The 24,122-nt window shown below is 38.7% G+C and overlaps 1 protein-coding gene across 5 annotated transcripts in view; it reads right to left on the reverse strand.

Moving 5' to 3' along the window:
* Positions 1–24,122, reverse strand: part of camsap2b (calmodulin regulated spectrin-associated protein family, member 2b) — a 105,600-nt gene that overhangs the window by 26,576 nt on the left and 54,902 nt on the right. For 3 of the 5 annotated variants that reach the window (XM_053651488.1, XM_053651486.1, XM_053651487.1), the window contains 5 exons: positions 21,850–21,985; positions 7,517–7,656; positions 789–879; positions 437–509; positions 312–334 (listed from right to left, as the gene is read on the reverse strand). In XM_053651488.1, coding sequence (XP_053507463.1) covers positions 312–334; positions 437–509; positions 789–879; positions 7,517–7,656; positions 21,850–21,985 — 463 coding nt within the window. The remainder of the gene's footprint in view (positions 1–311; positions 335–436; positions 510–788; positions 880–7,516; positions 7,657–21,849; positions 21,986–24,122) is intronic. The other 2 variants (XM_053651490.1, XM_053651489.1) reach the window with 2 other exon arrangements.

Here is a 24,122-nt window from a genome sequence, read left to right on the forward strand (position 1 = left end):
ATTTGTTACATACTAAATGCAAATGAAATTAATAGTGCTCGCTTTTAGGCAGTGTGTTGGTGTCGGAATGTAATCTTTAAAAGCAATTTTCTCCCTTTTAATCAGATTTTAAAACCATTTTATTTGTGGTTGTAATACATGCAAAAGTGAAACATATCACAGTTCATGAAAACATGCAATTTTCAGAACTATATATAGCAGAAAATGTCAAACTTTCATAATATTCACAGACTAGTGGGAAACCACTTATTTGTGCAATACTCTAGGAATGGGGCTAGGAAATGCATTTATTGTAAAGCAGACATCCTTACCTGAGTTGGTTGTGCTTGGTGACCTAGATCACATGAATACAGATCAGAATGAAAAAAAATTATGTACAGGATATATATTTTTTAAATGGTTGCGAGTCAAATATTGAATAGAATAAAATACAAACTTTGGTTGGTTAGCGCTGGGTGGCCTGTGGATCAGGTTGTGTTTGGTTATGGGAGCCATTTTAGTTGGCTCAACTTGATTGGAAACAGAGAACAAGAAAATTGAGTTTGGCACAGCACAGTACATAATAAGTTTATATTTTAGTTGCAATCCAGCTCTCACCACTTCCAAGCTAGTTAATTATTTCCTCATTTATAATTCGCTTTGGATAAAAGCATCTGCTAAATGAATAAATGTAAATGTAATTAAGCCAAATGGCCATTAATGGCTTGGGTGTGTTAAGAACTGGAAAACAAAGCCATAAGCTGGTTTGGTGTCATAAAGGACTGGATAATTTAGTGCTCCAAGCTTACCTTTAGATTCAAGCGTCCGGGGCTGAACGAAAGAGGGTTTGACCACTTCAAACCACCAAAACAGCTCTGCCATAAACACAAGGTAGTTACTCTAAAACACACACAAACATACATATACGAACATGACTGAATAACAGAGGAGAGAAGCTGAAACAATACTGTGTCCCAACAATGCACATTCCCTAACAGTAATGTTTCTAATGCTTTTTTAAATATGCCTGTAATAACACAACTGGATCAGAATGTGTTAGACTACTATTGAAACTGAGAGCTACAAAACAGTACAAGACTGCTGTGGTCAAACTGTGCAATAAGTCTACTGTGCTGACTGCAAAATATCTTTGAAGTCAAAATTATTACAACCTTGATTTTATAATAGATGTAATTCACAGTCCAGAAAATATGTTTGGACATGAAAATATAACATTATGGCTCCTGAGTGGCATAACAGAAAAGCACTTGCCCTATTTTGCTCTCTTGACTCCCAGCCAAGGATGGCTGTGGCATCCATCCATGATCTTCTGCCAATGCCAATGCAATCCATGGCCGGGAGGCAACACTAGCCAATCATGAGCATCTGTGATCTTATGTATGCAAAACACGTTAATATGTCATCATGTGTCCTACTAAAGATAATAATGTCATAATGGAAATTGATCCACATTAATGTATTTGTATTTCCCACATCTTTGCTCCCCCTACTGGTGACCTTTGCATATGTTGGCGAGATAAGATAGCTCCTTGGTTAAAATAGAGCTTTTTTTAATATTTAATTTTTCTGTTCACATTTTAGTTTTGAGAAGGAAGAATGAGAAACAATATCTAGAAAAAACTGGACAATTCTTTCTTTTTAAAAGCATTTTATATATATATATATATATATATATATATATATATATATATATATATATATATATATTTTGTGGAGAAAATGAAATTTTTTTTAAATAAATCTGTTTTTTGATCTCAAAACCAATATAAAATGAATGTAAGATACATGGGTCAGTGTACCTTTTTGTCTTTCAATTTTTATTTCCAAACAAGATTTTAAAAATTAACAAGTTATTTTAATCATATATTAATAATCAAAAACAAAACAATGGAAAAAATGAAATTTCCCTGTTTCTTCTTTGCTGCACTAAAAAAAGTAAAGAAAACAAAACAAAAATGTCTGACGTTTTCAATACATTATGCATACACAAAAAAGATGATACCAGAAATTGACGTCCACGTGCACATAGACCTGTTACACAGGAAGCTGACACCATTTAGCAGTGATACATGCTAAACTAGCTTAGCTGGCGATCAACTGACAATGGCCTTGGAACCTTACTCTAACATAATTTTAGATATGGCAAGAAAGGTCTGTTGTCTATCATAGTACATAGTCGAAAAATAGGGGGAAAGAGTGGGGTTTTCTGCAAGAAATATGAGCTATTTTGGCACATTTCCTTGTGTACATGGGGGTCAAATTCCGGTATCATCTTTCCACATAATGTGCATAATTCATTGAAAAATTTCATTTTTTCTAAAAAGAGACTCCTTTTCTGTTTTAGTCCATATACAGTTTCATTTTTTTATTTGCAAAGAAGGAAAAGAAATACAAATTACTTTTAAATTTCTACAAAAAAATTCAAATAGCTTGTTTTTTTTAAAAAAAAACCCAATCAAATAAATGTTCATGTTTTAATTTTTTAGCTTCTGTTTCTGACACAAACATAAAAAAAATATAGCTGCAAGCAGCAATTAAGGGGCCAAGTACTGAAGAGTCACTTGTATATGATCTTAGGCAAAATGGTTGAAAAGTTATAAGCAATTAAATCATATAACAATTCACTGTTTTTATCATGTTTGACCAATAGGTAGTGCTGTCCCCAAATTGATGTGGTGTGGTCAGGGTGGGGTGTCAATGCCACACACAAAGTTTGGTGTGACTATGAAAAAGTGTTGCAGAGATAGAGCCTCAGATTCAGTTTAGCATCATGACATCATTTTTGTTGATGCGTTAAATAATGGTTTGGTTTATGAAAAAGCTTTTTAACTTTTGGCTGGCATGGTCTGAAGATTATCTGAATTGAATTTGGTGAAAATCGGGCCAACAGTCTAAGAGGAGTTTGAAAAAGTAGGTTTTCAACGAAATTCAAAATTTTTTCAGTAAATTCAAAATGGCAGACAGCAAGTTCAACCGACCATGGCCTAACTCATATCATTGTTCTCGGCCTGAGCCACAGAGTCTAGGAAGACTAGTGTCATGACAATGGGCAAAAGTAATCAAAAGCAATTAACATTTTTTCAAATTGCATTATAATTTTTGACCACAGGTGGTGCTGTCCCAAATCAATGCAGGTACTCAAGTCATGATACCAATGACAGCTACTAAGTTTGGTCTGAATATGCTAATTCACTATGGAGATATAGCCTCATATCCATTTCAGTGTGATCGCCATCAAATTTGTCCGCACATTATTTGTGAACCGTTTGATTTATCAAAAAGCTTTTGATAACTTTTTGCCAACATGGTCTCAAGATCATCTCTTATGAACTTCGTCAAAATTAGACGAATGATCTGGGATAAGTTTGAAAAAGTATTTTTTTAAGAAAATTCAAAATGGCGGACAAGAATTTTAGCCGACCATGGCATAATTGGTATCATTGTTCTCTGCATGACCCAGGTCTGTCAAGACCAATCTGATGACAATGCACAAAAGTAGTCAAATGCTATTAGCATTTTTAAAATTATGTTATAATTGTTGACCACAAGGGGGCACAGTCCAGAAACTTTTTGAGTACTTTTGGGGCATGGTCCTGATGACACCTACCAATTTTTGTAACAATGTGCCAAGTTGTTCATAAAATACAGCATTTAAGACTAAATTCAAAATGGCCAACCACGAAAATGGCTAACATTCATAAATGTAATATCAAATGACTTGTTATGCCCCACTGAATCTGTAGAGACTAGTTTCATGATTTTAGGACAAACCATTCATAAGTTATAAGCAAAAAAGTTATTTTTTCATATCTCATGACCACTATATGGTGCTGTTCTGAAACTGTACAGGTACCCTCAAGGCATGATGGCTATGACATACAATAAGTTTGGTAGGAATATGCTAAAGCATTTCAGAGATATGGCCTCTTGTCTCAAGATATAGCCTCCTATCTCAAGTTGCGGGAAAAAAGAAATGTCCTCTCACATTCAACTGCTTTTATTTCCAGCAAATTTCTTAACATGTGTAAATATTTGAATTAACATAAACATTAACATAAATATAAATTGAATAACGAGTCCCTGAACAAGGGGGGGGGGCAATATCAAAAGTAACAGCCAATGTCTGGTGTATCTCATCCCCATGGACTGCACCAGATTTGTCAGTTCTTGCTGTGAGATGTTACTCCACTCTTCCACCAAGGCATTTGCAAGTTCTTGATCATGTCTAGGGGGACATACGGTTACATGTCATTTTCCACTGCAAACATGATCAGCTGTCCTTCCTGTCTCCCTGTATCACTGTCTTAGGTGTGTTACATTACAGACAGTTACAGTTACATTACAGTTTATTGCTTTGGCCACATTTGCAGTCCTCATGCCTCCCTGCAGCAGGCCTATGGCATGTTTACACAGGTGAGCAGGAACCCTAGGCATCTTTCTTCTGGTGTTTTTCAGAGTCAGTAGAAAGGTCACTTTAGTGTCCTAAGTTACTGTAACTGTGACCATAATTGCCTACTGCCTGTAAACTGTTAGTGTCTTAAGGACTGTCCCACAGGTCTGCACCTGTATACACACACACACACACACACACACACACACAGTTGCAATCAAAATGATTCAACCCCCATTGCAAATCAGGTTTATTGTCAACATTTACAGACTTTCAGCTGTTTGCAATGAATAAATCAAACAAAAGCAATTGAAACACAGGGAATGCTTCAAGTGATTTCCCCAAATTCAATGAAAATGCAACTTATAATGACCTCCAGTTTAAAAATTATTCAACCCCCTGAACAGAATCCCTCACAACAGCACAAATATAAAAAACTTTTCAGCACAATGGATCAGCGGTATGTCTGGAAGAAGAAGAATGAAGAAAGAACACTGTCAACATTCAAGTATGGTGGTGGCTCGGTGATGCTCTGGGGCTGCTTTGCATCCTCTGGCACTGGAAACCTGCAGCGTATGGAAGGCAAGATGGATTAGTATCTTGAAGTATCAGGAAATCCTAGGAGAAAATGTCATGCCATCTGTGAGGAAGCTGAAACTTGGGCATCATTGGACCTTCCAACAGGTCAGTGATCCCAAGCATACCTCAAATTCCACCAATGCTTGGTTGCAGAAGAAGTCCTGGAAGATTTTACAGGGCCATCACAGTCAACCTCATAGAAAATCTCTGGTGGGATTTGAAGAAGGTGGTTGCAGCACACAAACCCAATAATATTACTGGACTGGAGGCCATTGCTCATGAGGAATTTTCCTCGTGAAGAAGATTTCTCAGGAATGCTGCCAGAAGCTATGCATCTCGTTTGCAGCAGGTCATAACAGCAAAAGGGTGCTCCACTAAGTACTAAAGATGCTTGCCATGAAGGGATTTAATAATTTTTAAACTGGAGAAATCATAAGTAGCATTTTCAATTGAATTTGGGGAAACCACTTGAAGCATCTGTTGTGTTGAACTATTTAAATTGCTTTGTTTGATCATTGCAAACAGCTGAAAGTCTGTAAATTTTGACAATAAACCTGATTTGCAAAGGGGGTTGAATCAGTTTGATTGCAACTGTGATACATACACACACACTTTTGTATATATATATATATAAAAAGAGATGCACCGATGTATCGGCTGATAATCGGTATCGGCCAATAAAGGCTATTTTTCCAAAAACATCCGATGATCAGGGCCGATTATATCCTGTCAGTAAAAAAAAGGGCTGGAAAACACATTGTTTTCATAAAGATATATTGTGTGGAATGATGACCAAACTCCAGTTTGTAAGCTCTGTATTGTCTGCACTGCTATAATTTTACACTGAAAGTAGCAGTAGTGATGCGTTTCAGCATTGAGTCTAATCAACCCCCCCTTCCCCACTTCCCGTGTGTTATTAGAACTGCTCGCTCTAAATTAAAGGGCCAGTACACCGTTGAAAGATTTAAATGAAGATGAGGTGAACAAATATTTGTAGAGTAGTATATTTCATATGTAGTTAATGTTAATATGAGTATATGAGTTAATATCATCAAAAAAAGGTTTATATTAGCCTATATATTACCAGTTTGATGTTCAATGATGAAGTAGAAATGCTTTTGTTTGTGGTGAGTGAATGTGAGACTAACAGGAGGTTTTTTAGAATTCAGTCACTTAATTAATATGAAGTTAATATGAATTAATAACATTCAATAAGTTAAGAAATCTTACTTTAAACTTCAGAATTTAGTTCATGTGTTAATGTTAATTAGAGTAATGTGTTTTCTGTTTATGAGACCAGTTACTGTGAAACAACTTGTTGAAATGGAGAGAATAAAGAGGTTTTTTTGCATTTCTTTCAGAATTGTGGAATTAATTATTATTAATTTAAAAGAAGGCATAAAAGGCAGAACTATCGGTATCGGACGATATCAATGAATAATCGTATCGGCTGAGAAATTTAGTATTGGTGCATCTATAATTTTTATATATATACACATTTTATATATATATATATATATATATATATATATATATATATATATATATATATATATATATATATATATATATATATATATGTGTGTGTGTGTGTGTGTGTGTGTGTGTGTGTGTGCGCGCACGTGTGTGTATATATCATTAAAATACACAAACTAATGGGCATACAAGTTGAGTAATAGTTAGTCCAACCCAGGAAGAACGTCTACTACTATTAATTATGTTGGTACATACAAGACCACAAGTAATGTGTAAAAGTATCTAAATATCTAAAACAACAGTTACATCAAGTTGTTCTTAATGACTCACTTTTCTATTGCCCTTGGATGCATGTCACATCTTGCACAGTCTCTCCCACACACACACACACACAATTCAGTTATACCAGTTGAATTTAAACAATGCACTGGTCATCTGTCCCTCCCACACAACCTCTGCTCCAGACCAACTGTGTTGAGTTCATTTCAGCAGTATTTCTTGCACCTCTATAAAGACAAGACTTAAACACAGATTCCTCAGCTGATTTATAAGGTACACATCCTGGGCAGGTGAGATATCAGTTAACCCCTTAAATTCCCAAGACCTTTTAGTAGAAATAATCACTTCAACAGGTATACACAAAGAGAGACCCACTGGGAGAGTGTTGATGTTTCAAAACAGAATCAAAACAATTACACATGGAAGGGAGGAATTTGATCAATCTATATCAGTTTTAATATGCTATTAGATATTCCAAGATCTTCCTGGAGAGCATCAGTAGTTTTTTTTATATTGGACAAAAACAAACCCTAAATCTAACATCTCTATAAAATATCCTTCTGGGTATCAGGCACTAAAATATCTTAGTGTTTGCATTATCAGCACAAACACTCCTCAGGACCTGCTATCAGGACTGGGTGGTCCACTTTTACTCTGAGAGGCCTCCCTGCAGCTCAGAGGCAAGTGCATTTAAATCTCAGGTAACTAGTATCATCCAGGACTAGAACAAAATGAAACTTAATCTTGAATGATAAAAAAAAAAAAAAAGCATTTCTGATTATTCCTACTTACCTTAATACAAGTGGAGGCATAAAGCATGTCCTCCAGTGTGAAGTGACAGCAATTATTCAGGTTCTCTCTGCAGAAGTCCTGGATGAGCTGCAGGTTGTACAGACTGTCGACCAAAGACATCGTCTCCTTCACACAGATATCTGCATGGGGCAGGAACAGAACACTCATCCAGCCAATCAAGTCCCAGAGATTTTGTGTGTGTGTTTGATGGGGGCAGGAAAAGATCTGATATCATGAGCGGTATGTCTGGAGCCATGTGGTACTATTTAGGTTTTGAATGCTCTACTGTTTGCTCGACACGAGTCTCCTTTTCTGGTTTCCTTCTATTGTTCCTCGCAATTACTCTCCTTCTCTCTGGCATTCCACACAATCCTTAACCCCCCAATCCACAATTCTACCACTCACTCTCATTAATGGTATTCATAATTCATAATGCTATTATGAAAGGAATGGAAAACTTTAAATTTGGAAAAAAAAAAATATTAAAAAAAGAATCATCACTTGCTTTTGTTATACTGATAAATTCAAATTTTCTCAACTTTGCACCTTTTCCCATTTGTGTAGCAGATTACATTGGTTTTCAGACCATGAACACTTACAATGTCAAAAAAATATAATGAGCCTCCTTATGATCACTGCACAAACAAATTTTATGTGTATAATCTATCTACAAAAATATTAAGTGTTAATATTTTATAATGTCTCCAATAATATGGTACATATTTACTTTAATATAAAGGGTAAATATGTACCATATTATTGGAGACATTATAGAGTTTTAATCCTGAATCCAGACCAGTTACCCTGTTAAATATTTCTAAGCATTTTGTATCAAATAAACAACACTTTTTAATATTTTTTTAATAAAACTGTATTTAGAATTAAATTCATGTTATTTCACTTACACTGATATTTTTAGAAAGGGTTTGGATCATTTTTCTGCAAAAAGCATATAAAATATTTTCAACAGACTGCTCTCTGAAAAGGTGGTGTGAACCAGAAAAAAAAAAAGTGGTGGAGCCATGTAGCCAGCCACTTCAGCATAATTTATGCCCATGTTCTTATATCTAACACTTTAGTGTTAGTGGCATAAATGTAAACCCATTCAATTTAAGTAGTCTGTCAATCAGCCTTATAATAACTATAACAACTAAGTAAATAATAGCTGAACAGAAGTAATTGATAAATAAAATTCTCATTTCCCATGTATGCCATGCAACCCACTTTGAAAAACAGACAGACAAACCTGTAGACCTCTGTTCAGCAGAAATGCTTTATCTCCGTCACACAGACACACTCTCAGAAAAGATCACCTAAGGTGCAACTTCACTTACAGTCAATTATAACAAGATAATACAGTTTTAATTTTCCTCAGTAGTGCCAAAATATCCAATATATGCCAATAATTCCTCTCAGAGAGAATGAAAATGAGTGTTATGCTAACTTTCCTGTTGGTATACATAAACCTGAATATGTTTGTGTCTGTATGTGTATTTTTGTGTTATCTGCGCGTACATCTGAGGTGATTAAATGTAGTTATTAAAGGAGTGAGACCTTGTGGGCCTTTGTAAGTGTACCAGTCATATTTGTACAAGTGCCAGTCATGTGTGTGTGTGTGTGTGTGTGTGTGTGTGTGTGTGTGTGTGTGTTTCCAAGTTAAAAAACAAAGAGATGGATGCATTAATACATCAAGTTCTTATTACAAAAGACTTTTGTGACACAACAAATAAACAGTGTGGACTAAGTAGTAAAAGGCAGTTTACCAAAATATATTTTTTTTTAGATCCTGTCTTAAAATGGTCTTGTATTATTACACATTTTCATACATAAATGATATTCATGTGAATGAATGAAAAAAGACAATTCTGTGGGTAACTGCTTCATGTGTGACCCTTATTTACACTTGATTTAAGAGGTGGACAAAGTCATGCACAAAATTGGTTCCTGCTATTTGCCTACAGTTTAGTAAATAGATCAGAATTTGTAATTAGCTTCATTTCCAACCTTTTTTTTATCATCATTTAATAAATGATGGCAGCACTCATACGTCGAGCAGAAGCGATTATTAACCCAGGCGAACAGTAACTGGTAAGTGTTTCTTTCTGGATTTTTTAGTTGAAACTAGTTTTAGCCCCAATTGTCAGATAGAAGCTGTAACTGTGCTCCCTTGTTGCTACGAGCTGTACACTTGTTGCTAGATTAAAGCAAATTCCGGTATTCAGTTTCGGTCGGGAGTCGCTCGTTCACGCGACTACTCTTTGTTTTGCTAATTAAAGAGGCGTGCTCCGCTGAAACACATCAGTATTTATTAATTAAGAAACGCTGAGGCGGAAGCGTCAGCCCTTGTCGTGTGAAGACCGGGCTCGTGTAAAGACCTGCGAGTCTACCTGTGCGAGTCCACCGAGCAAGGACACCGACAAGACACCACATGTGCTGCTAAGTATACTTTTTCTCCCTTTATTCCTCTTGCTGTTACCTGTTTCCACACACTAACATGTGTCATCAGTTCATCCCTGTTATTTGCCACAGGCGCAGACCGTAGCATTCTCCCAGAAACGTACGCAACTTGGACAACCTACGCTCTCTGAATGCGGCCTCTGCAGGTTCCATCTCATTCTCAGTCGGACTTTGGAACTGCCAATCTGCTGTCAACAAGGCAGATTTCATTTCTACATTTGCAACCCACTCCAATCTCAGCGTGCTGGCTCTGACTGAGACCTGGATCCATGCTGAGAGCACTGCCACACCTGCTGCCCTGGCCTCCAACTTCAACTTCTCCCATACCTCACGCCCCAACAGACGAGGGGGTGGTACAGGTTTGCTTCTCTCCAAAACATGGAAATTTACCTGTCTTTCTCCCTCTTGCTCATACACGTCCTTTGAATTTCATGCTGTTACAGTCACTGACCCTGCCAAAATGCACTTTCTTGTTGTTTACCGTCCTCCAGGTCAACTGGGGAAGTTCGTCGATGAATTTGACACGCTACTGTCCACCATCCCAGATGATGGAACTCCTCTTCTGGTCCTTGGTGATTTCAACATTCATCTAGACAAGCCACATGCAGCTGACTTTCTTGCTCTCCTTCCCACATTCGACCTCAAGCAGTTCACCACACCAGCAACCCACAAAGCCGGTAAACAGCTTGACCTCATCCTCACACGTAATTGCACCACACATAATCTTCTCATTACTCCTCTCCACACCTCTGACCATTTCTTTATCCAGTTCTCTATTTCTCTCCCCTCACCACCATCAATGTCTCCTCCCTCTATCTCTTTTCGTCGCAATGTTCACTCCCTTTCCCCCTCACATTTCTTCTCCGTTGTCACAACCTTACTTCCCTCCGAAAGCCACCTTTCTTCACTTGACTTAAACACCGCAACCGACATGCTATGTTCCACTCTAACATCTTCTCTTGACAGCATATGCCCCCTAACCTCCAGACCTGCTCGTACATCACCCTCTAGTCCTTGGCTCTCAGAAGCTCTGCGTAACAACCGGGCCAAACTAAGAGCATCTGAAAGGAAATTGCGCAAATCAAACAACCCAATTGACCTAACCAATTATCAGACACTTCTCTCTTCTTTTTCCAATAGCATCTCCATTGCTAAAGCCACATTCTACCAAGAGAAGATTCTTAGTTCTCCCAACACCCGCATTCTTTTCAAAACCTTTTCCTCTCTACTCTGTCCCCCTCCTCCCCCTTCCCCTATTTCTCTCACTGCAGATGACTGATGCCACTTTCTTTACCAACAAGGTTACATCAATCAGGAACCTGTTCTCAGCCCCAGACATGCATAGACTGACTCCTCCATGTAACTCCCAACTGACTTCCTTCTTTCCCCTCTCAGAGACTGATGTCTCTAAACTCCTCCTCTCTAGCCATCCCACAACCTGTCCTCTTGACCCTATCCCTTCTCACCTTCTTCAGTCCATCTCTCCCACACTATTACCTGCACTCACACACATCTTTAACACATCGCTCTCTACTGGCACATACCCTACCTCATTTAAGCAACCACACTGCTTAAAAAACCATCACTCAACCCTGCTATAGTTGACAACTACAGACCTGTTTCCCTACTCCCTTTTCTTTCGAAAACTCTTGAAAGAGCAGTTTTTAATCAACTCTCAAATTTTCTCACACAGAACAACCTCCTGGACACCAAGCAGTCTGGCTTCAAGAGCAACCACTCCACGGAGACTGCTCTGCTTTCTGACATTGAAGCCTTACGACTAGCAAGAGCAACCTCGAGATCATCTGTCCTCATCCTACTTGACCTCTCTGCTGCTTTCGACACTGTGAACCATCAGATCCTTCTGTCAACTCTCTCCAGCCTGGGCATCACTGGAACGGTTCTGCGCTGGGTGGAATCCTATCTCTCTGACAGATCCTTCAAGGTATCATGGAGGGGAGGTATTTCTGAAACTCAGCAACTCACAACTGGCGTTCCATAGGGATCAGTTCTGGGTCCACTCCTCTTTTCTATCTACACCACATCTCTAGGGCAGGTGATTGAGTCTCATGGCTTCTCATATCATTGCTATGCTGATGACACCCAGCTCCATTTGTCCTTCCAGCCTGACGATCCATCCGTCTCTGCACGCATCTCTGCTTGCCTTTCGGACATCTCGGTCTGGATGAAGGAAAACCATCTTAAGCTTAACCTGGCAAAATCTGAGCTTCTCGTGATCCCGGCCTGTCCCTCAATCAACCACAACCTCACTGTACAGCTCGGCTCACTCACACTCATGCCAACCAGGACGACCAGGAACCTTGGGGTGATTCTTGATGACGGCTTGACCTTTACAGACCATATCTCAGCAAGTGCAAGGTCCCGTAGGTTCATCCTTTACAACATCAAGAAAATCCGACCCTACATCACCAAACAGGCTACACAGATACTAGTCCAGGCTCTTGCCTGGACTACTGCAACTCACTGCTTTCAGGCCTCCCAGCCAGCTCCATCAAACCCCTTGAGATGATTCAGAATGCTGCAGCGCGCCTTGTCTTCAACCAGTCCAAGAGAACCCATGTCACACCCCTCTTCATCTCCCTCCACTGGCTTCCTGTAGCTGCCCGCATCAAGTTCAAGGCCTTGATGCTCACCTACAAGACCTTGTCAGGAACAGCACCCTCCTACCTCAACTCTCTCCTGAAGGCCTACATTCCCTCTTGCAATCTGCGATCGATTAGCGACCGACGTTTAGCAGTTCCAACTCAGCGTGGCGCAAGGTCCCTTTCCAGAACCTTCACACTAACTGTTCCTCAGTGGTGGAATGCACTTCCAATCTCAATCCGGACCGCAGAATCTCTCACCATCTTCAAAAAACAGCTAAAGACCCACCTCTTCCATGAACACCTAACCAACTCATAATAAAAAAAAAAATTAAAAAAATGCACTTACACCTCTACTCTGCACTTTGCTTCTTCTGAAATTCAATTAATAGATCTTGTATGGTAGCACTTCTTGTATTGTTCTCTGCTTGATATATCGCTTTGCTTGTATCTTTCTCCTTTGTAAGTCGCTTTGGATAAAAGCATCTGCTAAGTGAATAAATGTAATGTAATGTAATGTAATGTAATGTCTATTTCCCAAAGACAACCTCTGGATATGACGCAGAGCACGTGCACTCAACTTCTTTGGTCGACCATGGCGAGGCCTGTTCTGAATGGAACCTGTCCTGTTAAACCGCTGTATGGTCTTGGCCACCGTGCTGCAGCTCAGTGTCAGGGTCTTGGCAATCTTCTTATAGCCTAGGCCATCTTTATGTAGAGCAACAATTCTTTTTGTCAGATCCTCAGAGAGTTCTTTGCCATGAGGTGCCATGTTGAACTTCCAGTGACCAGTATGAGGGAGTGTGAGAGTGATGACACTAAATTTAACACACCTGCTCCCCATTCACACCTGAGACCTTGTAACACTAACAAGTCACATGACACCAGGGAAAATGGCTAATTGGGCCCAATTTGTATATTTTCACTTAGGGGTGTACTTACTTTTGTTGCCAGCAGTTTAGACATTAATGGCTGTGTGTTGAGTTATTTTGAGGGGACAGCAAATTTACACTGTTATACAAGCTGTACACTCACTACTTTACATTGTAGCAAAGTGTCATTTCTTCAGTGTTGTCACATGAGAAGATATAATCAAATATTTACAAAAATGTGAGGGGTGTACTCACTTTTGTGAGATAATTATAATTATATATATATATATATATATATATATATACACATACATATACACACACACACACACACACACACACACATACCCCCCCCAGTGGTGCTTGAAACTTTGTGAACTATTTACAATGTTCTACATTTCTGTAAAAGTATGACTTAAAACATCAGATTTCCTAAACATTGTCACGAGTTCCCCTTTAAGCAGCACGCTGTGGAGCATGTGAGCGCACGTGCACGAGCAGGTGCGCGGGCACCTGCTTTTCCCTTGTGGACAATCATGACATTTCGACACGTGAATTTGTTTATGTTTCTGTTATGTCTCCTCCCCGTTCTGTCATTGGCTATTGTTTCACGTGTGTCTGAATTGCCCTCAGCCGTCAGCTATTACGACGCTGAGTATGTTTGTATAAATACCGCGCGCCTCCCAACTCTGACTTGGCCATTCCAAAACATCTTTTTTCTACTTTAACCATTCTTTGGTACAATGACTTGTGTGTTTAGGGTCATTGTCTTGTTGCATGACCCATTTGCAACTATTGGAAAATGCAAAAAATAAATAAATAATAACATATTTGAATACATGTACTGATGATTCTAATGTAAACTTATTTTGTTTTACATATTGTCCAGAAGACAAACAGACTATCTTATGTCACAAACTTCACCTCTGAATATGTCATATTCTCTGTAATTGAGAACTAATTATAATTGAGAGTCCTTTTTCCAAGCCCTGCTTGAACAAGTGTGAGTTCATGTGCAGGTGAAGGTGTAGTCTCAGAATTTTTATCCAGAAGATATAGGATAGGATCTTTGTTGGTCAACCACTTCTAGGGAGGGTAACAATGGTCTTAATTTCCTCCATTTGTACACAATCTGTCTGACTGTGGATTGGTGGAGTCCAAACTCTTTAAAGATGGTTTTGTAACCTTTTCCAGTCTGATGAGCATCAACAACTGGGGCAGTGGTGGCTCGGTGGTTAAAGGCTCTGCGTTACTGATCAAAAGGTCAGGAGTTCAAGCCCAGCACTGCCAAGCTACCACTGTTGTGGCCCTTAACCCTCAACTGCTCAGTTGTATAAATTAGATAAAATGTAAGTCACTCTGGATAAGAGCGTCTGCCAAATGCCACAAATGTAACAACTCTTTTCCTGAGGTCCTCAGAAATCTCTTTTGTTCATGCCATATTACACTTCCAGAGACATGTGTTGCGAAGATCAGAATTTGATAGATGCCTATTCTTTATATAAAACAGGGCACTCACTCACACCCGATTGTCATCCTGTTGATTGAAAACAGCTTATTCTAATTTCACCTTCAAATTAAATACTAGAGTTTCACAAACTTTTGCCATTCAGATATGTAATATTAAATCATCTTCCTCAATAAACAAATGACAAAGTAAAATATTTTGTCTCATTTGTTTAAGTGGGTTCTCTTTGTCTACTTTTAAGACTTGTCTGAAAATCAGATGGTTTTAGGTCAAATTTATGCAGATATAAAGAAAAATCAAACTTTGCACCACTGTATATAGGGTGTGCAGTGGCTTAACGGTTAGCATGTTTGCTTCACACCTCCAGGGTCAGGGGTTCGATTCCCACCGCTGCCCTGTGTTTACAGAGTTTTCATTTTCTCCACGTGCTGCAGGGGCTTCCTCCCCCAGTCCAAAGACATGCATGGTACGCTGACTTGCATGTCCAAAGAGTCCATGGTGTATGAACGGGTATGTGAATTGGTACCCTATCCAGGGTGTACCCCGCCTTGTGCCCCATGCTCCCTGGGATAGGCTCCAGGTTCCACGCGACCGTGTAGGATAAGCAGTATCAGAAGATGGATGGAGGGATGGATGGATGGATGGATGATGTGTGTGTGTGTGTGTGTGTATATATATATAATATATATAAAATCAATTTATTATTTATATAAATAAAAGGGCTGTCAATCTGTTAAATTAAACAATGTGCCGATTAATTAATCATATTAATCCCAATTAATTGCGCATCAATTTTTGTGGAGAAGTTACCCCCCAAAAGCTAATTTAAAGTCATTAATGTGTTAGATGAGTAAAGCACTGAATAGAATTTACAAAAAGTAGCTTTAGAAAAAAAAAAAATTTTTTATATGAATCAGCATAGAATTTATTGAAAGTTTTACCATCATATTAACAGGCCTATGGTCCACAGCAATCTACAGAAGCCCTAAGCAGCCATGCATTATTTTCTTTTTTTTTTGTTCTTGTTTTCTTGTAATCAACATAAAATTGTTGATATCGACATAAGTGTTGTTTTCTCGTGATCTTGACATAGTAAAAAGCTATTTTCACACAATATAATTTTATCACAAGAAAATTTTGTGCCTTATGAATGGAACTGGTGTTGCATGCACATAGGCATCTTCACCATCGCCATCATAAATTTAATAATGTGGAAGTTGTCAATCACTGACGGACATAGTGCTATTTCAGCATGAGTGAGTCCCTGATCAAAGTAAAAAGGAACTTGTTTAACCATGATGCTGCGGGATTGCTCTAAGCTTTTGCAGCGTACAGAAAAATAAAAACGACATGTCGAGTGCACAGAAAAAATAAGTTGGGATCATGAGAAAATAACATTTGTTATGTCGAGATCACGAGAAAACAAGAAAGAAAAATAAATAAATAATGCATGACTGCTTGGGTCTTCCTTAGCAATCCATTTAGCCATCACATTTATTAGTTTTTCCGATGTACACTTTCTAATTCTGTGCTGCCTGCTCTCAGTCAGTGTGGTTTTGGGGAGCATGTTGACTGTAGCAGCCAGGGTTGTGCTAACTGTACAGCTCTCTAAAAATGCTTTGAGTTCAGGTATGAATTTATGCTTTGAGTTCATGTCAATTTCACATAGACATATAAATACATAGATGCCGCATTGGCCACTGGACCATACGTCAAGGTCGCTGCCATGCTGCTCTGTGCAACTTGCCATAAATATCATAACTGGACTGGAGAAAAGATGCCTGACTCGTGTGCAGCTTGGTGCTGTACAAACCACTGCACAATCCAAACAGATCTCTGGGAATTCCCTTTCTCAGGTAAGACTGAACAGTTATTTTTGGTTGTATTTGGTCTTTATAACATTATTTTGACAGATAATTAGTTGGCCACCAGAGTCAGACTATAAATCACTAACAATAATCGTAGGGTTGGCGGTTCGATTCCCGGCCCGCATGATTCCACATGCCGAAGTGTCCTTGTGCAAGACACTGAACCCCAAGTTGCTCCTGATGGCAAGTTAGTGCCTTGCATGGCAGCTCTGCTACCGTTGGTGTGTGAGTGTGTGTGTGTGTGTGAATGAGACACAGTGTAAAGCGCTTTGGATAAAAGCGCTATATAAATGTGCCATTTACCATACTTATGTTTGCATCAAGTCTCAGCTTATACTATAGTTTGGAATATAAACTCAATTGCCCTTTTTTTTCTTTTTCAAGATTTACATATATATTGCTGTTTTTCTCCAAACCGACTTTTATGACAAGCTCTTCGTTTCGGCTGAGTGACTGACATTTAGTAAATCTTACTGTAGCTAGTTGACTAACGTTTCTCACAATTTGAAGGTTTCCCAAAGAGATACAGTTGAGGAGGCAGTGGGAAGTAGCTGTAAGAAGGGAAGGTTTTTTCCGCAAGTGAGTCCTCCGTGCTATGCAGTAAAACACTTTGACAGGACAGGTCAAACTGTCAGGATTAGAGATGGAGCTAAACCATCTGTCTTCAGACCCAACTCGTGTCTGTATCGATATGCTATACGATTTGATAGTTTGTCCTCAAATCGTGGCTCGTTTATTATTATTATTATTATTATTATTATTGCTATTCTATTATTATTCTATTATTGTACTTTCACTACTCACGATTTTATTTATTTTTATTTTATTATTTACTATATTATACTACTGTTTATACTACTTTCTATTAATATTTTTATTGCTATTAACTGTAAATGTTTTACCAGATCCATAAAGGATTATCTTATAATTATCTGTTTTGGAGTATATCTATATCCTTTTATTGCTAAAAATATTTAAAAGCAGACTGACTGCCAGTCTCACTAATTGATTTGTATTTGCAGATTTTGTTCCATTTTCTCAGTGATGGTAAATTATTAGTACTTATTTATTTTTATTTTTTTCCAGTATTTCAACATGAACAAGCTGTGTTCTGACCTGGAGCACAAGAAAAGCTAAAATGATGGGGTTGAAGAGCATTTGCACAATGAAAAAACTTTATGCACATTCCATGTACATTAAATTGTTACATTAGGGACATCTCCACGCAAATCATAAACGATTGAAATTGGTTGAGAAATGTAAATGTTATTGTGCTTTTCATCCAGAACAAAACACAGCTCCCCTGTTTACTTTATAGGGCAATAAACAAATACAGCAACAAACAAACAAAGCGGCTTGATGCCCCCTTGAAGGAAACAAGTCAAAACAAGATGGGCCGGGGGGGGGTGTCTTGAAATTTTCACATACTACTAAGTTTTAATAGTGAAAAATAGTTCACATTGCTCAGTCTATCTGAAGAGAAAATGTCAATATAAATTTGACCACCCCTAAAATGAGTCATACTATTGTCGATGTATGAGCGCACCCAGTAGGCTAAATGCAGGAAATACCATGCAATCGCGCACTCAATTGGCCGACTGCAATGGAGATAGCACGGGAGATACTGCAAGTGTTTGAAAGACACCTTTTCTAGGAAAAGAAATGCCTTAATCTAAATACATTTGTATTTCAAGCATAAATTTCCAGCACAGTTTATGTTTATGCTGAAATGCTTAAGATAAAGTTTATCTATTGTCTTGAGGTCATTTTTGAGTGTGAATGAAGCAAGCTGATAAAATACTCTTAATTAAAATAGCATACAACTCTGAATTACAACCACAAAAATGTCAATTTGAACATATACATTACTCACAGCATGTATTTTAACTGGTGCTTATGCTCGCTGTTGACAGTAAGCTATGTGTGCGCGCACATTTTCTCATGATCAGTAGTGAAATGGTTAGGAATCACTTGCACTGAGATGGTGCATTATACAAAAACTGGTGTTTTAAAACATATTCTTCATGTTCTTTTTTTTTAACTTGTTTGATACCAATACCATACCATTGTGTAAGACACAACCCTTTAGTCACGACTCATGTAAAGTAAACTCATGTTTTTTTAAAAAAAATAAAAAATAAAAAAAGTATACCCCATGGAATTTTATTTATTTATTTATTGCATATTTGGACAAGCAAACATCTCATAATCTTTTAAACAGTGCCTATTAATTAAGGTGATATACTTGAACAAAACTACAAGGAAAATGAGCTCTCAATCATTTATTCAACAGAAATATAAACAAATGAGATATACTTCTGTGGAAAAAGTAAGTACACCTTTGCAATCAGAATCCAGTATTGCCCCCATTAGCAGAAATTACTTCTTGTAGGCGTTTTGCATAATTGTCCACCAGGCTTGCTGGAATTTTAGACCACTCTTTCATGTCATGAGTCAGCAGGGTAAACAGCAGTGGACTGAGTACACAGCCCTATGGGTTGCCAGTGTTCAGTGTGGTGGTGCTGGAGGTGGAGTTTCCAATCCTGACAGAATGCGGTCTCCCAGTCAGAAAAGTCCAGGATCCAGTTGCAGAGTAAAGTGTTTATACCCAGCAGGCTCAGCTTTGTTGTCAGTTGTTGTGGGATGATTGTGTTGAACGCTGAACTGAAGTCTATGAACAACATTCTTATGTAATTGCCCTTTTTGTCTAGATGGGTCAGAGACAGATGGATGGTAGCAGATATGGCATCCTCTGTTCAGTGATTCGGAGGGTATGCATACTTTAATGGATGCAATGTTATGGGAAGACTGCTCTCTATGTGTTTCATGTTTAGTCGTTCTAAGCACTTCATGATGGTAGGTGTGAGTGCAACAAGCTGTAGTCATTCAGGCAGGACACAGATTATTTCTGTGATTTCTGGGATGATGGTGGTCATCCTGAAGCACACGGGGACAACTGCTTGGCTCAGGGGAATATTGAAGATGTCTGTTAGGACATCTACAAGCTGATCAGGTATGTTGTCAGGATCTGCAGGTTTCCATGGGTTAACCAGACATCTACAGCAGACAGACTAAGTACTTGGTAAGTAACAGTTGGGGTGGTCTTCCTCACTGGCATTTTGTTCTGTAATTTGAACTGTGCGTAGAAGTTGTTCAGTACATCTGGGAGCGAGGCATCATTATCACACACAGGTGGTGTAGCTTTGTAGTCTATGATGGCCTCAATACCTTGCCACTTACGCCTTGTGTGCTTGGTGTTTATGAACTGACTGTAGATTCTTTCTGCATAGTTGTGCTTTGCCTTTCTGATGGCCTGGGACAGATTGGCCCTTGCTGTGCACAAGGCTGCCTTTTCGTCAGACCTGAAGGAAGTGTATCAGGTTTTCAACAGCGAGCACACTTCAGCAGTCATCTACGGTTTCTGGTTTGCACGTGTGGTGATGGTCTTGAAGGAAGTTATATCATCTATGCACTTGCTGATGTAGCCAGTCATTGATGATGTGCATTCCTTCAAGTCTGTGGTGTTGTGGTATTGGCAGCCTCTCTGAACATATTCCAGTCTGTGTGCTGAAAAGAGTCCTGACGTGCTGAGATGGCTCCCTCAGACCAGGTTCTCACCTGTTTCAAAACCGGTTTAGCACGTTTCAGAAGTGGTCTGTATGCTGGGATTAACATAACAGAGATGTGGTCCGAGCTGCTGAGGTGGGGGCGGGGTGCAGCACTAAAATCAGGTCTAAAGTTTTTGCATTGGTCGCAAAATCAACATGCTAGTGGAATTTTGGCAGCAGTTTTTTCAGATTCACATGATTAAAATCTCCAGCGACAATGAAAAATCCATCAGGGTGTGCTAAGTTACTGATAGTCCCGTAGAGTTCACTTAATGCTACCCTAGCATTAGCACCGGGTGGAATGTAAACTGTGATAATGAGCATGGTGGTAACCTCTCTGGGCAGGTATATGGTCGGCATTTCACAGTCATAAACTCCACCAGTGACAAACAGTAGCTTGAAACCACAAAAGCATTCCTGCACCATTCGCTGTTTATGTAAACACACAGACCACCACCACAAGTCTTACCGGACAGTGCTGCTATCCTGTCAGCACGATGTGAGATTAGCCCGGCTAGCTGAATAGCTGCGGCCGGAATGCTGTGGTTGTGCCATGTTTCCATAAAAATTAAAACGCAGCAGTCCCTAATTTCATGCTGAGTAGTTAACTGTAGACTGAGTAAGTCCAGTTTATTGTCAAGAGAGTGAATATTAGATAGGAGAATGGATGGTAGAGCAGGATGGCTAGGGCTGGCCTTTAGCCTAGCACGGATGCTGGCTTACTTTCCTCGCTTCCACTGCCTCGCACACCACGTCTAGTGTCCTCTCTTCTGCCCAGTGGCATCAGGCAATACCGAGGTCCCAGGGCCTGGTTCGTATAGTAGCCAGAGTTTGCGCAGTCCATAGTTTATTCCTCCTGAGCTTTGTTCTCCAATGTTCACCATAACTTGGCAATGATAAACATGTACATTTGTTTCAAAAGATTCCTATTTGGTGTAAACTACGCATAACATGCACCAAAAACTAGGCAAACTGAAAACAGCTGACCCCCTCGAAAGTCAATGTATAATTCGCACACTGGTCTGGATGCATTCTGAATTAAAAATTTACTTTCAGATGGCCACGCAGAATTTAGTCATCGCCTTGCATCATGCTCGTCACTTAGCAACTGCATGCAATGTAAGATAATGTACAGGTCTGGGGTGGGGCGCATTACTAAATTAACGCTTTAAATCGACAGCCCTAAATAGCCCTAAGATGTTTATATAATATCTGTGTGTATATATGTGTGTCTCTATATATCTATGTTATCCACCACTTGTGCTAGGTAATGCACACTTTTAAATGAAAATATGTGTGTTTACTGCCAACATTATCCACACACTACATTACATTATACTACATCATACCGTGAGATCAGAAAATTTGTGAGCTTTCACTCATGGCTTTGGACCGGAAAGCCCATCTCAAATTTCTAGAAGGAAGACAGATGGTTGTATAGTGTGTTGCAGCAATACCTTCAAGTGGCACTGCATTGGGGCAGTAGAAATGCAGCAATGCTACCAGAGCACAGCCATCTGTGTTGTCCTTCAGCAGGGTGTCCACTAGTGGGACACAGAGTGCAGGCTGTGCTTTAGGGTCCTCCTTCTTGTACTGTCAATGTGGGAGTTGCACAACAAAATATCAGTTATTATATCATGCATTAATACATCATGAGCAGAACAATATGACATTTATGGTGTGATACAGTTATGAATGAGGATGCTATTTGGGAATGAGTAAAAAGGTCCCCTATTAATATCTCTTAAATCCTGAATATTACAAAAAAGAAATGTTTGCAAATTGTTACTGTTAAACGATATAATTATATGCGTAAAATGTATTTTTGAAACAAGATTACATCATTCTTTTAATGCAAGTAAGTCATACTGCTTGTGAAGGAGTCACACCAAATTTTGTTGTATGCAAGTATAATGACAAAGATAATATATTATGATATAATGGCAATATATCTTATCTTTATATTTCTTATCTTATTAGACAGCGGTAGTCATAGTAATACATGAAGTCTACAACAGGGTACTAATGAACTCAATATTAGTAATACATGGCAGCATATGCAGATGCATACATAAGCTACTATTTGAATGAAATATACACCATTTAAACACTTTTCTAAATGAATCAAATGGGAAAGACAAAAGGTAAGCTTCTTTGGGCGTTTTCACACCTAGTTTGTTTGAGCACTCAAAGTGGTCTAGGGCCAATAGAATGTGTATATGTGCTCCCCCAATAGGATCCACAAACAAACCATACTCAGGTTTGTGGGTCCTTTTGTGGTTTGATTGATTTGTGCATTGTGAAAACAAAGTGGTCTCAGTATGCTTCACATTTTGCTTTATAGATAAAGAACTTGAGAGTTGCTACACATACATAGCTCCAGTTTTTCTTCACCTTACCAAAAAACAACTCAAATAACTTTCCATGGTCCCACAATATGGTCAGCATGTTAGATAGCAACATGACAAGCTAATAGAGCCACTGTGGTAATAGCAATTATATTATAGAGCTTAAGTTGTTAGGCAGCAGTAATAATAGTATTGTGTCGGTGACAGGAACAATAGTTACTGTATAATAATATTAGTATAAAATGTGTGTAATATATGTAGTGTATGCATGTATTTTATCTACCCCAACCACTCACTTCAGCCAGTAGCACTATGGCATGAAGCAGGATCTGATTCTGATGATTCAACATCAAACATCAGAATCAGCTCCTGCTTCATGCCACAGTGCTACTGGTTGAAGTGAGTGGTTGGGATAGACAAAATACATGCATACAGAGCAGAGAAAGCAGATTTGAAGTGAAATACCAAAAGCAGGAGCTGATTCTGATGATTCAGCATCAAACATGCTTCTGGTATTTCACTTCAAATCTGCTTTGTCTGCTCTGTTTTTCATCCAAATCATAGCATTTTAGTCAAATGGTTTCATCGTGTAACCAATTTGAATGGTATATTCATATTAAACTATGGTAAAGGAGTTGTAGTGTGAACAAGTGGTCTGAGATCTTATCAACACTAAAATTTCCAGAAAAAGATCCGACTCCCCTTTTGAGTCCAATTGTATTGTTAACACCAAAAGCACCGAGACCATTTGTAGTTAATTCCATTTCAGGTCCACATATCAGGACTGAGCATGGTTCATTTAAAAAAAAAAAAAAAAAAAAAAAAAAAAAACCTATATGTGAAAACACCCTTTATTGCCACCACCAAACACAAGGGTCTGTTCCCAAAAAGTGCAAAACCCACACCAAGGTGCTATAATGATTGCAGAAGAACAGTCCCTACTACACAAACAGGAAATAGAGATAATACATGGGCCAGGGTGCCTGGCCGGTTTCTTTTCTTAGTACTGCAATTCCTTCCAGTACAATTACTTGTGACCATAGATTTGAAAAATGCCTTTCCACATTTTAATTGCAATGGGATACAACTTTTCCCATCAGAAGAGTGACCATACTCCTCACTTTAATTCAAGCACTTTTTAAGCACCACTAGATAAAAAAATGGCTATTTAAGGTTTTCCAGTACTTAAATTTCAAAAAGCCAAATTCAAGCACTTCAAGCAGCTTCTATAAACCCTGAGTGGAGTGATGAGGGAGAATCTGTGTAAATTGAAAACCTGCAGCTATTTTTTGTATCAGCGGCAAGAGTTGGACAGCACACAATGGATGGATGGATCCTACTGGTATTGTAAAAAAAAAAACCCGGCATGACTGAGTCAGGTT

The sequence above is a fragment of the Ictalurus furcatus genome, chromosome 20, assembly GCF_023375685.1.
Source record: "Ictalurus furcatus strain D&B chromosome 20, Billie_1.0, whole genome shotgun sequence".
Classification (NCBI taxonomy): domain Eukaryota; kingdom Metazoa; phylum Chordata; class Actinopteri; order Siluriformes; family Ictaluridae; genus Ictalurus; species Ictalurus furcatus.